The sequence below is a fragment of the Chiloscyllium plagiosum genome, chromosome 25 (assembly GCF_004010195.1).
Source record: "Chiloscyllium plagiosum isolate BGI_BamShark_2017 chromosome 25, ASM401019v2, whole genome shotgun sequence".
Classification (NCBI taxonomy): domain Eukaryota; kingdom Metazoa; phylum Chordata; class Chondrichthyes; order Orectolobiformes; family Hemiscylliidae; genus Chiloscyllium; species Chiloscyllium plagiosum.
In genome coordinates this window covers 3393128-3406789 of record NC_057734.1, presented here as the reverse complement: position 1 = coordinate 3406789, position 13662 = coordinate 3393128, and the positions used below count along the sequence as shown (strand labels likewise).

The 13662-nt window shown below is 40.3% G+C and overlaps 1 protein-coding gene across 1 annotated transcript in view; it reads right to left on the bottom strand.

The window, feature by feature from the left end:
- LOC122562513 (ubiquitin-conjugating enzyme E2 L3) overlaps positions 1 to 13662 on the bottom strand; it is a 70303-nt gene that overhangs the window by 41854 nt on the left and 14787 nt on the right. Inside the window, exon 2 of the mRNA XM_043715374.1 lies at positions 9896 to 9991. Within this exon, the coding sequence (XP_043571309.1) occupies positions 9896 to 9991 (96 nt within the window). The remainder of the gene's footprint in view (positions 1 to 9895; positions 9992 to 13662) is intronic.

Below are 13662 nucleotides of genomic sequence, written 5' to 3'. Positions count from 1 at the left end.
AAAAGATGCGCACGTGTGCACGCACGCTGTTTGGAGACTTACTTCACAAAGGCAACTGCAGCAGTATGGTTGTTGGAGTCCAGTCCAGCTGCCCAAGAGGGGCGAGTGTCTACGGGATTGGGGAGCGGGTGGGGGGGCAGTGTTGCATGGAGTTGAGGGCAGGGGGTTGTTAGGGGCAGGGGGTTGTTAGAGGCAGGGATGGTGTTGGACATGGTTGTGGTTGGGGGGAGGTGTTGCTTGGGGTCAGTGTTGGACGGAGTTGTGGTTGTGGGGGTCCATGTCGGGGACGGGGGTGGTATTGCTGAGTGCTGCTGCAGTCTCCTGAACGGGGAGCAGACTTGAAAAGCTCCACACCCCAGAGGAAAGGCATTTGATCAAGTAACCAGCACGGTGGCAGAGTGGTTAGCACTGCTGCCTCACAGCGCCAGAGATCCGGGTTCAATTCCCGCCTCAGGCGACTGACTGTGTGGAGTTTGCACATTCTCCCAGTGTCTGCATGGGTTTCCTCCGGGTGCTCCGGTTTCCTCCCACAGTCCAAAAAATGTGCAGGTTAGGTGAATTAGCCATGCTAAATTGTCTGTAGTGTTCGGCGAAGGGGTAAATGTAGGGGAATGGGTCTGGGTGGGTTGTGCTTCGGTGGGTCGGTGTGGACTTGTTGGGCCGAAGGGCCTGTTTCCACACTAAGTAGTGGCCGCCCATCAAGTTCGGATAATCGAGGTTCCCCTGTATTCCTCAATTTACCTGCCTTTTAGTCCCAGGTTGACAGAAAGCAGGGGTCAGGTTTCTGCACTCAAGTAGGAACACTTCACACAAATAAATATATTCTAACTACAGATTAAAATTATGAACCCCATTTTTAAATTCCCCCAACACAAATACAAGCATACAAATTCAAAAAGCACTGGGCAATATATCAGAGGAAAAGACTGAGAAGATAGTTCAATGGAACCAGTCCACAGAGTTCATCAAAATATTCATTTTAGCATGCCAGGACATTGTTCTTTCACCTTCCTTCTCCAGGTACTTTCATTTGATCACAGGAGGCATAGGATAGCTGTTTCATTTATTTGTAATGAAGTCACAGCTACACCACCTTCAGGTTTGCGACAGTTTTTACTGAAGGAAGAAAGCAGCTCATTGGAGACTCATTTTGATCAAATGTTTCCAATCTTTAAAATGAAAGTTGGGCACTTAATTTGCATTGAAGACTGTAGACTTTTTTTGCTCTCTTTTCCCTACTGTTGGAGAGCATTCAGCCGGAAACAATGTTTTGGGTAAGTCAATAGAGATACAGTGGCAGTCATATGCAGAGAATGCCAGGAAGAAACGTTCCAAATGGAACAACCACCATCAGTTGTTAACTAAAACAAAAAAAGGTGACCAGGTAAACTTCATATCTTTATTAACTTCATCAATTGGAAGGTGTAACAAGGAACAAAGGAGCTATTTCTGGTGAGAAGGCAAGCTACAGACTCGAGACTCCAAAAGCATAATCAATGTTGGGGATGAAAGAGACTAACAAATCATCAATAATGTTATTATTGATGAACACCTGGGCTAGTGTTAGAGACTGAACCATTTTCAGCTGCTTCATAAGTGACTTTTTCTTTATCATAAAAGGTCAGAAGTGGGGACAATTGTCAACGTTTGCACAATGTTCAGGACCATTCGCAACTCCTCAGATACTGAAGCAGTCCACGTTCAAATGCAACAAGACCTGGGCTGAAAAGTGGCAAGTAACAGTCATGCCACACAATGTCCCTTACTGGAGATGGTGCCTTGCAAGCTAATCACTATTTCTTGACATTCAATGGTGTTACCATTATTGAATTCCCTATGAACATCCTTGGGATTACCATTGACCAGAAACTCGACTGGACTTGTCATATAAACAATGGCTGAAAGGGCAGGGCTGAGGCTAGGAATACTGCAGCAAGCAGCTCACCTCCTAACTTCCTAAAGTCTCTCCACCATTTACAAGGCGCAAGTCAGGAGTGTGATGGGATACACCCCACTTACCTAGATGAGTACAGCAGCAGCATCAGCAAGAGAAGCTTGACACCACCCAGGACAAAGCAGTCTGCTTGATTGACACCACGTCCACAGTCATCCACTCCCTCCATCACTGATGATCAGTAGCAGCAGACTGTACCATTTACAAGGTGCACATTGCTGAAATTCATCAAAAGACCTTTAGACAGCACCTTCTAAACCCACGGCCAGAAGTATAAGGGCAGCAAATACATGGGAACATCACCACGCGAGAGTTCATCACTAAGCCACTCACCATCCTGACTTGAAAATATATTGCTGTTCCTACACGGTCGTTAGGTTAAAATCCTGGAATTCCCTAATGCCTAACAGCATTACGGGTCTACCCAAAGTACAATCACTGCAGCAGTTCAAGGAGGCTGTTCACCACCATCTTCTCAGGGGCATCTACAGACAGGTAATAGATGTTGGCCAGCCCCATGAGTATGTGTTTTAAAAACCTAAGCAGTGGCAAATGAACTGAATAGATTTTATGCAATGGTCTTCCATATACAGAACAGAAGTAATACAGAAGGATGGGAACAATTCAAGAAAACTATAAATCACCTGGGGGAGTGGTATTAGGCAACCTTTTGGAGCTTTGAACTGCTAAGACCCCAGGTGTTGATGGAATTCATCTGGAGTCTTAAAATAAGCAGTTAGTTGATGAATTGATTATTTCCAAAACTCCTTGGTTTTGGGAAGGTGCTACGATATTGGGAAATTATGAATGTAATTCCTTTGTTCAAAGAAGGAAAGGAGACGTGATGAAGGGCTCCTGCCTGAAACATCAATTTTCCTACTCCTCGGATGCTGCTTGGCACCACTCTAACCTTGACTCTGATCTCCAGCATCTGCAGTCCTCCCTTTCACCGTAAGAGCACACGAAAGAGCGAGAGCGAGAGCAAGAAATGCCTCAGAAGCACAAGTCTTTGAAACACTCTTTCTGCAAAGGAAGTGGTGGGGTTGAGTACAAGTGACAATATTTAAAAGACATCTGCATGGGTACATGAATAAAAGGATTGAGGGAGGGGATGTGAGCTAAATGGTGGCAAGTGGTACTAGATTAAATTTAGGATATCTGGTTGGCATGGACAATTCGTATCGAAGGGTCTGTTTCCATGCAGTATAACTCTGACTCTAAAGGCGCTGGAGTTAAGTTGTTGAATCCTTTTAAGGCAGAGGTAGATACGATTCTTAAATCTTTCTTCCCCTTATTATCAAGGATAAGCAGGAGTGTAAAGCAATCATAACAGGCAACACTGTGGCTCAGTGGTTAGCACTGCAGCCTCTGCACCAGGGACCCAGGTTCGATTCATCCTTGGGCAACTGTGTGTGGAGTTTGCACGTTCTCCCAGTGTCTGCGTGGGTTTCCTTCCACAGTCAGGTCAGGTGAATTGCCCATGCTAAATTGCCCATAGTGTTAGGTGCATTATTCAGAGGGAAATGGGTCTGGATGAGTTACTTTTCGGAGGGTTGGTGTGGGCCTGTTGGGCAAAGAGACTGTTTCCACACTGTAGGAAATCTAATCTAAAACACAATCTTACTGACTAATGAAGCAGTCTTGAGAAGCCGAGATACGTACTCTCACTCAATTTGTATACAGATAGTTTGATGGCATTCTGAGGAAATTACTTGAAATGTTAAAAAGAAATGCAATGCTATTGTGTGCATGGATCTTCAAATTAGCCTGTGATAAAGAGGTTTGTGTTAGAAATCAAAGAACATGCGCGGTGGCTCAGTGCTTAGCATTGCTGCCTCACAGCACCAAGGTCCCAGGTTCAATTCCAGCCTTGGGCGACTGTGTGTGGAGTTTGCACATTCTTCCAGTGTTTACGTGGGTTTTCTCCGGGTGATCCGGTTTCCTCCCACAGTCCAAAGATGTGCAGGTCAGGTGAACTGGCCATGCTAAATTGCCCACAGCATTAGCTGCATTAGTCAGAGGGAACTGGGTCTGGCTGGGTTACTCTTCGGGAGGGTCGGTGTGGACTCGTTGGGCCAAAGGACCTGTTTCCACACTGTAGGGAACCTAATCTAATCCAAACAGCACTGGAAGAAAATCCAGCAGTATAGATACAAACGTTGGTTAAAGATTAGAGAAAATGATCAGAGGCTATCCAGTCTGAACAAATGTAGTACTCAGGATATATATTCAGCTGATTACTCTTCTTTATATAAATGATTAGTTACAAATATAAAAAACATGCAATGAACAAAACCTGTAAAGCAATAAAAAAGTTTGCAGGATTCTCAAAACTGGAAACCAAATGCATAAGATCTGGAAAAGGAAGTCTAAAATATTGGCCCAAAAACCAGGTCTTAAGGATGATCTGAAAAAGAATGAAAGATTTTGGAAGAGAATTCTAGAACTTGTAGGTACAAAATCTAGAGCTGCAGACAACAAATAAGCTACTGTGGTTCACTGATCTATGGACCCAGAGGGTTTGGGACAACAGGTGGATTAGTAGATTGTGCGGACATGTACAAAATTGTATCAGCTCGCATTCCTAAGATTTTCATAAATTAAATGGCAAAGCTTTATAGAAAACTGACAAGATCAGCAATCACAGAATAATCCATTCAATTTTGGTCCACTCATTTTAAAAATGAAAATTCTAATGCAGATAAATTTGCGACAGTGACAAAGGAAACTAGACACCTTAATTGAGGCCAAATTTGAGAAGCTGGGATAAATTGCAACAGAACTAAAAAAGTTGAGAGATGCAACAGACGTACCAATATTGAAGCTGTAAGAAATTATCTGACTGGCGGTACAGCCAGGATCAAAATTGATTCCATTAGTTCAAGTATGCAGAATAATAGACAAGTAAACGCAAGAGATTTAGGACAAGAGAAGGAACTCTTTCAACAAGGTCCACATGGAATGTACTACCAGAGCTGTTTAATAGAAAGACCATATTAACACTGAAGAATAAACAAGATGGCTTGGAGGAGGAATAAGGACTAACACAATATGCAGAGTGAACATTTGGCATTATAAGCTGTCACTATGCGGTCAATGAAGCCTGTTGTTATACAGAACTTGTGCTTTTAAAGCAAAGGCATAAGGCCTTATATTCTCATGTTGTAATATCTATAAAATGCTAGGCAAGTTCAGATCAAACTGTTCTAGTCATTGAATGGATTAAAAGAATGAAGTAAGGATTACCAAAAGATCAAAGCAAAACAGGTTAGGAAACATTTTTCCCTACTTTAGAATACAAATTTAGTGAAAATAAACACAAAGGGAATAAAGTATGTAAATACAAAAAAAATTACTGCAGATTTATACTTCACTTAAAACTAAGAAAAAAAGCTTAATTTAGTTAATGCCATAAGGGCTAGATTCTTTTGACCTACTTTTGATAAAAACCACAATGACTCAAGCAAGTGCAAAAACTCCAAATAATTTCTGACACAGCCTTGTGGTTATCACAGATTTAAAATTCATTCCAAGTTACTTACATAAACTGAAATAAATGATTATTTCCTAAAAATCACAACTGGAATATTACAGCACTCTTGAAATTGAAATGCATTTGAAGTGTTTGTGAGCATTAAGATGCTGAGGTCACATTGAGACGACAAGATCAACCAGTTACTGAAACAGTCGGTTTTAGTCTGTTCATACTAAAGCTCCCAAAACATCAAAAGTAAAATGAGAAACACTTGACATAAAAAAGGTACTCCATAAACGGTGGCACTGCAGTGTGACATAAATCACTATTAATCTATAAACTTTCCAAAATATGTAAGCTATTGGTTACTACTGGAAAGCTTTCAAAATCTGACAGATTTCTCCCATTTTTGCAAATGCAACTTAAATTTCCAAAGTCACAACTTATGCTACAAACATTTTACAGAATTGTTCAGATAATCAAAATGGACATAGAGCATAACAGTGCAAAGGACAATTCAATAGCAAAGTAACTTTTCATGCATCCCATTCTTAGAACATAGAATAGAATGATACAGTGATTAATCAGGTAAAAAGGATATGGTATGAAGTTACGAATCATATCAAAAGCTTAGATTTTCTCATCACAAGTTCTAAAGGCTCTACAAAATTAAAATACATGGTTATAAAAATCTTAACAGCTCCTTCAAACTTTGAAAAATTATCAGGCAGCTATTTCAATAAGATTCTCTTCATGAGGAAGCACATTTTGCACTGTTCAGTGAATTAGTCAAAGCAAAAATGCTTAAAGGCTTGAAAAACCATTGCCGAGTGCGTGAACAGCCGTAAGTATCTTTTATAGTATCCTTGGATTTATACTTATTATAGGGAATTTTAAGAGTATGAAGACAGAGTTTGCTGAAGTCAACTGGGGAAATAGATTCAAAACTAAGAAACAATGACATATTTAAGTTATAATACTCTCAAAAGGTATGTATTCCATTATGAAAGAAAAACGTGAGGGAATCAATAAGTGACTAAGAAAGCTAAGGATTCTACCTAACTGAAATAAACGATTTACAATGTTGCAGTTTATTGAATGGACTAAAGATAATGAAAATTTTAGAAACCAGAGAATGGCAAAAAAAGGGAGCAATTAGAGCACCAGAGAAAAACTAGCAAGAAAGAGAGAGAGACAGGAAAAGCCTGCCACGTAAATGAAAGAATGAAGAGGGTTGGTCCCTTAAACAGACATTAAGGAGTTGATAATGAGGCAACAAGCAAATAGTCTTTGAACAAGTATTTTGTATGACTTCACAGCAGAAGCCACAAAAATCATCCCAATAACAGACAAAAAAGGAGAAGAAACGCGCAATTGTATGTCAAATAATCTAACTGTGGTCTCCTTGTTTTAGTGCAACAGACATTCACCAGATTGAATCCAGGGATGAGAACGTGGTCCAATGAAGAGCTCTTTAGCAGGAGGGCCTATATGGTTGAGTTCAGAAGAACGAGACAATTTATTTGAAACATGAAGCTCCTGGAAGGCTTAACAGGATGGACTGAGGAGACGTCTTCCCTGGTTCCAGGACTTACACCCAAGGATCATGGAATCTGGATCACACGTCAGACTTTTTAGACTTGGGGAATTTCTTCACTTTCAATCTTTAGAAATGTCTACTCTGGTGAGCTCTTGAAAATACTCAACGCAGAGACCGAGAAAGATTTGAACATCAGAATCAAGTGATCACAGGAATAAGAATATGACCAGGACAGAAGATAAAGTAAAAGATCAGCCATGACCTTACTGAATAGTTCAGGGGGCTTGAGGCACCAATGAATTTTGATTGGATATATTGTCACATGTACTGGGATACACTGAAGTTTTTTTTTCGCATGCAATTCTAGCAGATTATACCATACGTAAATACAGTGCAACAGAACAGAACTTCAATGTAAACTTACTAGTGTCACATGTATCGCAATACAGTGAAGTGCTGTTTTGCATGTTAATCGCAAAGCGTCGCCATGCTACAGTGCCATCTTATATCACTGACCATTTTGCATGATAAATATAGCATACATTTTTAATTCGTTAATTTATCTTTTCAATTTTCTCCTCAGTTGGCTTCTCTTTCTCTGCTCCTCCAATCACTACTGCATAACATCAGCTGCAGGGGCCTTGATTCCGGGCTCCTCCCCCTCCACCAATGAGAGAGCCAGCAATGGGTCTTGGGCTGCATGGGGCTTGGCCTCTTGCAGTAGGGTGCCCAGGGCAATTAAAAGGAAGAGAAATGGCAAATAGCTGCAGGGAAATGGAGCCATTGAGGAATGGGAGCTTTCATAGACATCCTGTGTAAGCCACCAGATCAGAATTAGAAATCCTCAGTTCCTTGCTTCCAGCAAATGAGAAAGCAGCAGCAGGCCTTAGAGAGCCAAAACCCATGATCATTGCCAAATGGGTGTGTGGAAGAAGAGCGAACAAACGCAAGAGAGTATGCCCTTTAGTATTTGAGAGGTCCATCCAAAATCTGATAAACAGCAGGGAGGAAGGTGTTCTTGAAACTGTTGATCCAGGTTTTCAAAACTGTTGTATCTTGTCTGATAGAAGAGGGTGGAAAAGAGTATAACCAAGATCTGTGGCAGTAAATTCCACAGATTCACCATCCACTAACTGAAGAAATGCCTGATCTCAGTTCTAAAGTGTCATCCCTTCACTCTGAGGACACACCCTTGGGTTTTAATCTCTCCTACAGTGGAAACATCTTTGCCACATCCACTGCATCCATGCCTCTCAATATTCTAAGTTTCAATCAATCCAGGTTCCCCTCAACCTGCTGAATGACCAACGAAAACCGAATCAACTGCTCCTCTTATGACAAGCTTTTCAACCCCAGCACCATTCTTGTAAACCTCCGCCATCGTCCACAAAGGCGTAACACATCCTTCCTTAGATATGGGGTCCAAAAGTGCTCACAATATTCCAAATGCAGTCTGACCAGGGCATTATGCAGTTTCAGCAATACATCCCTGCACTTGTATTCTAGTCTTCTCAAAATGAATGCTAAAATTGTATTTACCTCCCGATCAACTGTTAGCCTTGAGAATCCTGAACTAGGAGTCCCAAGTCCCTTTGTGCTTCAGATTTCCAAAATCTTTTCCAGTTTATAAAGTAGTCTACAGCTCTATTCTTCCTCCAGAAAGTTCATACACTGGAAAAAGTGAGGTTATTCCTTCTGCCACTTCTTTGCCCAATCCCTCTCCTCTCCATATCCTTTTCCCGAAATTAGCAAAAAATGTACTTTGATTTTCATCCAGATCACCAATGTATCACCTGAATAGTTGTAACCCCAACACTGACTCCTGTGGAACTCCACTAGGCTCAGACTACCATCGTGAAATATACTTAAATCCTCAGACTCCATATTTCTCTATGGTGCAGAGTTCCAGATTTACCACCCTCTGGCTGAAGAAATTCCTCATCAGCCAATCCTCTACCCATACCAGCAGCTTGCTGCTGATACCATGGTATGACTTCCCATTGACCAAGCTGTGCTGGATCAGGTGGAAGCAGTATTGATTGAACCAAATAGCAGAGATCTGACCTTATAAACTAAACCTGAAGTTCTTTTGACTGAGACATTAAATGGAGGCAAGTGCAGTGGTTCAGATTAATAAATCAACAGGTTAAGTTTCTAAATAAAAGCAACAGGGAACACGAATAATTCAAAATCACCTATATATACACTTGCATGCTGGATGATAACTACAAGGCTGAAGTTGCCAATATTTACGACAAAGCTCACATAGCAAGCAAGACCACAAAACATGGCAGTATTGCACAAATTACCACAATAAAGATGCAAGCAAAATAAAAGGAAAAACCTAGAAGCAAACAAGCACCTAAAACAACTATCCCTGGAACACTCCAATGGTCACTGGGATTTCAAAATAGGATGCCAAATTTTATGAAACCAAAAAATACATAACTGTCATGTATGTACAGAATTGCTGAAAACAACTATTCTATACAAGTCTACTACTGACAAATCATTTAGATACATTTGTCAAATGCAATTCATGAACCCACTCTATTTGAACATATTAAGCACTGTTTTCTCTAAAATACAGCCTTAAACATTTGAGGCTTGAAGAACATGTCTGTTTAGCTGAACAACTTGCGCACCTTAACTTTGTGACATACATACTTGAAGCTTGAAAATAATTTACACTTTTGCAATATTATAGAACTAATGCTGGATGACATAATCCATGTGTAATAAACAGTGGGGCTACTTTAGCCACTCACAGTCAAGTTGTGAAATTCTGCAATAGGAACTAGTTGCTCTACTTGGATAGGTTTCAGATTTGTAAATGTGTAACATGATCAAGATTTGAAAACAAACAACACTAAGAATTAAATAATTAATTATAAAACTATTATTGACAAATGAACAGCCTACTCACAGGAACAATAAGTCCTTGCCAATAGAATACATTTGTTTCATCCACTAGGATATTACGGAAATTTTTCATTCCAGATGTGCGGATTTCATTAAGTTCCTGCAAATAAATAAAATGACAGGTAAGAAACAAAGCACAGTGTTACAGCAGAGTCTGTACTTAATTCCTTACATTATGCCAGAATCCAGCAGCCAATTTGCACAGTAAATAACATTAAAAAACACACATGCTGCATAAGTACCTAAAATGTACAATAGACACCATTGTTGCTATCAGAAATGCAGTCATATGCTCTTCAGAACTACAACAAAATATACTTGATATGGTACAGAAATGGTGTGTGTCAGAGGCTTTCAATTTACATCTAGTTATTGATTAATACAACCCAATATAATAAGTAAAAACCAAAAGAACTGCGGATGCTCTACAGGGTATAAGTTTAGGGTGAGAAGGGAAAGATATAAAAGAGATCTAAGGAGCAACTTTTTCACGCAGAGGGTAATACGTTTTTGGATGAGCTTCCAGAAGTAGTGGTGGAGCCTAGTACAACTGCAACATTTAAAAGGCATCTGGATGGGTATATGAATAGGAAGGGTTTGGAGGGATATGGGCCAGGTACTGGCAGGTGGGACTAGATTGGGTTGGGATATCTGGTCGGTACGGATGAGTTGGACCAAAGGGTCTGTTTCCATGCTGGACATCTCTGTGACCCTAAGTAGCTGGAAAAGCTCAGCAAGTCTGGCAGTACCTGCGAAGAGAAATCAGAGTTAATATTTCAGGTCAGGTGATCCTTCCATATAATGAGATGGGATTGATACTTTATATTCATTTTTTAAAAAGAAAAATATTCACACAGAAAATAACTCAAATTTGAGAAGTTTAAGAGGTGACCTGAATGTAGTGTTCAAGCTTATGAAGAGCTATGCGAGATAATGATACAATGGTTTCCACTAGTTGGTGAAGTAGTAACAAGGAGATAAAAATCAGGTTAAAAATTATCTGCAGGGCAGTTAAAATGCAGAACTCTGATACAGAGTCCGTTAATTTATTTAAAAAATGAATCAATGTTGCATAAAAGGAATATTAAAAGTAGCAAGCATGAAATGTGATTAGTTAGATGGCTCATTTAGAAAAACTAGCAAAAACTTGTGAGCGAAATAGTGTTTCCATACTGGAATGTTTTGATTCTTTTAAAAAAAATGAATGACACACAGGGTAAAACAGTTTTTTTTTAAAATGAATGCATTATATACCTGGGCATCAGGATCAACCCATCATTTGCATTTCCTCTCTGCTTTTCACCAGCGATAATGCTATTGTTACCTGCTACTCACTGCTTTTCAAAAAAAGTTCCCAACTTCAATTAGAGAAAATGGCTCTCCCAACTTTGAGAGCAGCGTTATGCGTGCAGCTATCCAGAGAGCACAATTATGAAATCAAAAGGTAAAGGCTGAAGTGCCACATATTGACCATCATTGATTTAGGTCAATCAAAATGCAGCAGAAAGCAATAAAACTAACGAACTTAAGTGCATTCCCGAAATAACTGCATTTAGTCAAGCCACATTTCAAATCATTTTCAGGACAGAGGCACAAAAGATATCTCCACATTCAGGTGAAAAATACACAAAGACAAAGCTGATCGCTAACAACACAGCTTTTAAGTTAAAAAGAAAGCTTGGAAAAATTCAGACTCCGCAATCCTGAAAATATGCCTCATTGGAAATAAGTAACTAAATGACACAAAAATTAAATCTATGACATGATTTCAAGTTAAATGGTGACAGGGACTTATAAAAAGCAAGGTAAGAATTGATCATTAGTAAATGTTTCTTCGCAGATTAATAATCAAAATAATCACAAGACCGGGTAACGAAGGTTAAAACAAATCATTTAAAAGGCTAGGTGGATTGCATGCAAATCAGCTCTTACAGAAGGCTGGATTAAGAATGTCAAACAATTTTTATCATAACATGCATCAAGAAAACCTGGATTCAATATAAAATTGTTGAGAATTTTAGATTAGATTAGATTACTTACAGTGTGGAAACAGGCCCTTCGGCCCAACAAGTCCACACCGCCCCGCCGAAGCGCAACCCACCCATGCCCCTACATTTACCCCTTACCTAACACTACGGGCAATTTAGCATGGCCAATTCACCTGACCTGCACATCTTTGGACTGTGGGAGGAAACCGGAGCACCCGGAGGAAACCCACGCAGACACGGGGAGAACGTACAAACTCCACACAGTCAGTCGCCTGAGGCGGGAATTGAACCTGGTTTCTGGCGCTGCGAGGCAGCAGTGCTAACCACTATGCCACCGTGCCGCCCATGATGTTCCTAAATTTTGTTCCTAAATTTTCTCCATATTCTCAAGAATGTGGTACATTATAAAGATGGACAATCTACAAAAAAAATGGAACAGTAGCGCACTTTTCCACATGTTGTCTATTCCAAATAAGAAAGTTTAGAGAACTGTTGAAGACCAATTAACTCCAGATTCATCATTTGCCAAGCGTCAAGATAAGGTTTTGCAGATAGACATTTAAAAATGTAATAGATTTTATTTTCCCTCATTATTCCCAGCGGACTCACAATTCAATCTTTTTTGATCTGATAATATTGCATTTATCCATTAAGGTTCCTCATGAACTTTTTACTTTATCTGTTCAACTTACACACATACAAATTAAGGGCAAAGGGAAGCCATCTAGCTTTATCTCACCTGCAAATTGAGCTACTACTATTCTACTGCTAACATCAAATTAAACTCTCATTCAGTTCCTTCCATTCAGAAACACTTTCATAGCCATCCCCAGCCAAATTCATTTGGGTGATCATCCACCGATACTGTAGCAGATCACGTCTACATTCTTGTGGGGAATCACAAAGCCAGGAAATAGTTTGCGTAACGATTCCCCAGGATTAGGTCATTTACATTATCTCCATGGAAGACCTCACCCTGCCATTGTACCTGGGTTGACATATGGTTATTGCTTTTTTTGGGGGGGGGGGGGGGTGGCCAGAGTATCTGTGAGCATTAACAACTGACCAGTATAAAAGGGGGATTTCTTTCCTTTGTTCGGGCCTCTTTTGACTAGACTTCGCATACCTGCAAAGAGTGTCAAAAGGGGATCACCTTGCTCATGCAGGCTTTAATAAACTTTAACTATTTGCAGAAGTTGGCATGTGTGAAGTGCATCCAGTATGAAACCTCAGGAAAAGAACCTAACAGATGGGTATATAAATAGAAAGTGTTTGGAAGAATATGGGCCAAATGTATGCAAATCATACCAGATTCTTAATTTTTCTAATTTTGTTTCCAATATTCCCAACAATTGCAAAATGCCTGATGGTGTGAAGGAACAATATTGAAACAATTTCACCTCCACCCAAAGGATTCTGGGTAATCCAAGATGGAGGACAGGAAAGATTTCTGGCTGTAACAGCTGCTCCTTTTTGGAGGTATTTTAGGTGGAGGCGATTTCCTCGAATTCCAGGAGGAGCAATCACTGTTTTATATGCTGTTGCATTGTTTTGGAACTTTGGAAAAAAAAGTCAAAACAACAGCAGTTTTAAAAGGGAGAAGGACAGACAAAGAAAGCACATGAGGTAATCCGCCACCTCCAAACAGACCCCACCACCAGGGATATATTTCCCTCCCCACCCCTCTCCGCCTTCCGCAAAGACCGTTTCCTCCGTAACTACCTGGTCAGGTCCACGCCCCCCTACGACCCACCCTCCCATCCTGGCACTTTCCCTTGCCACC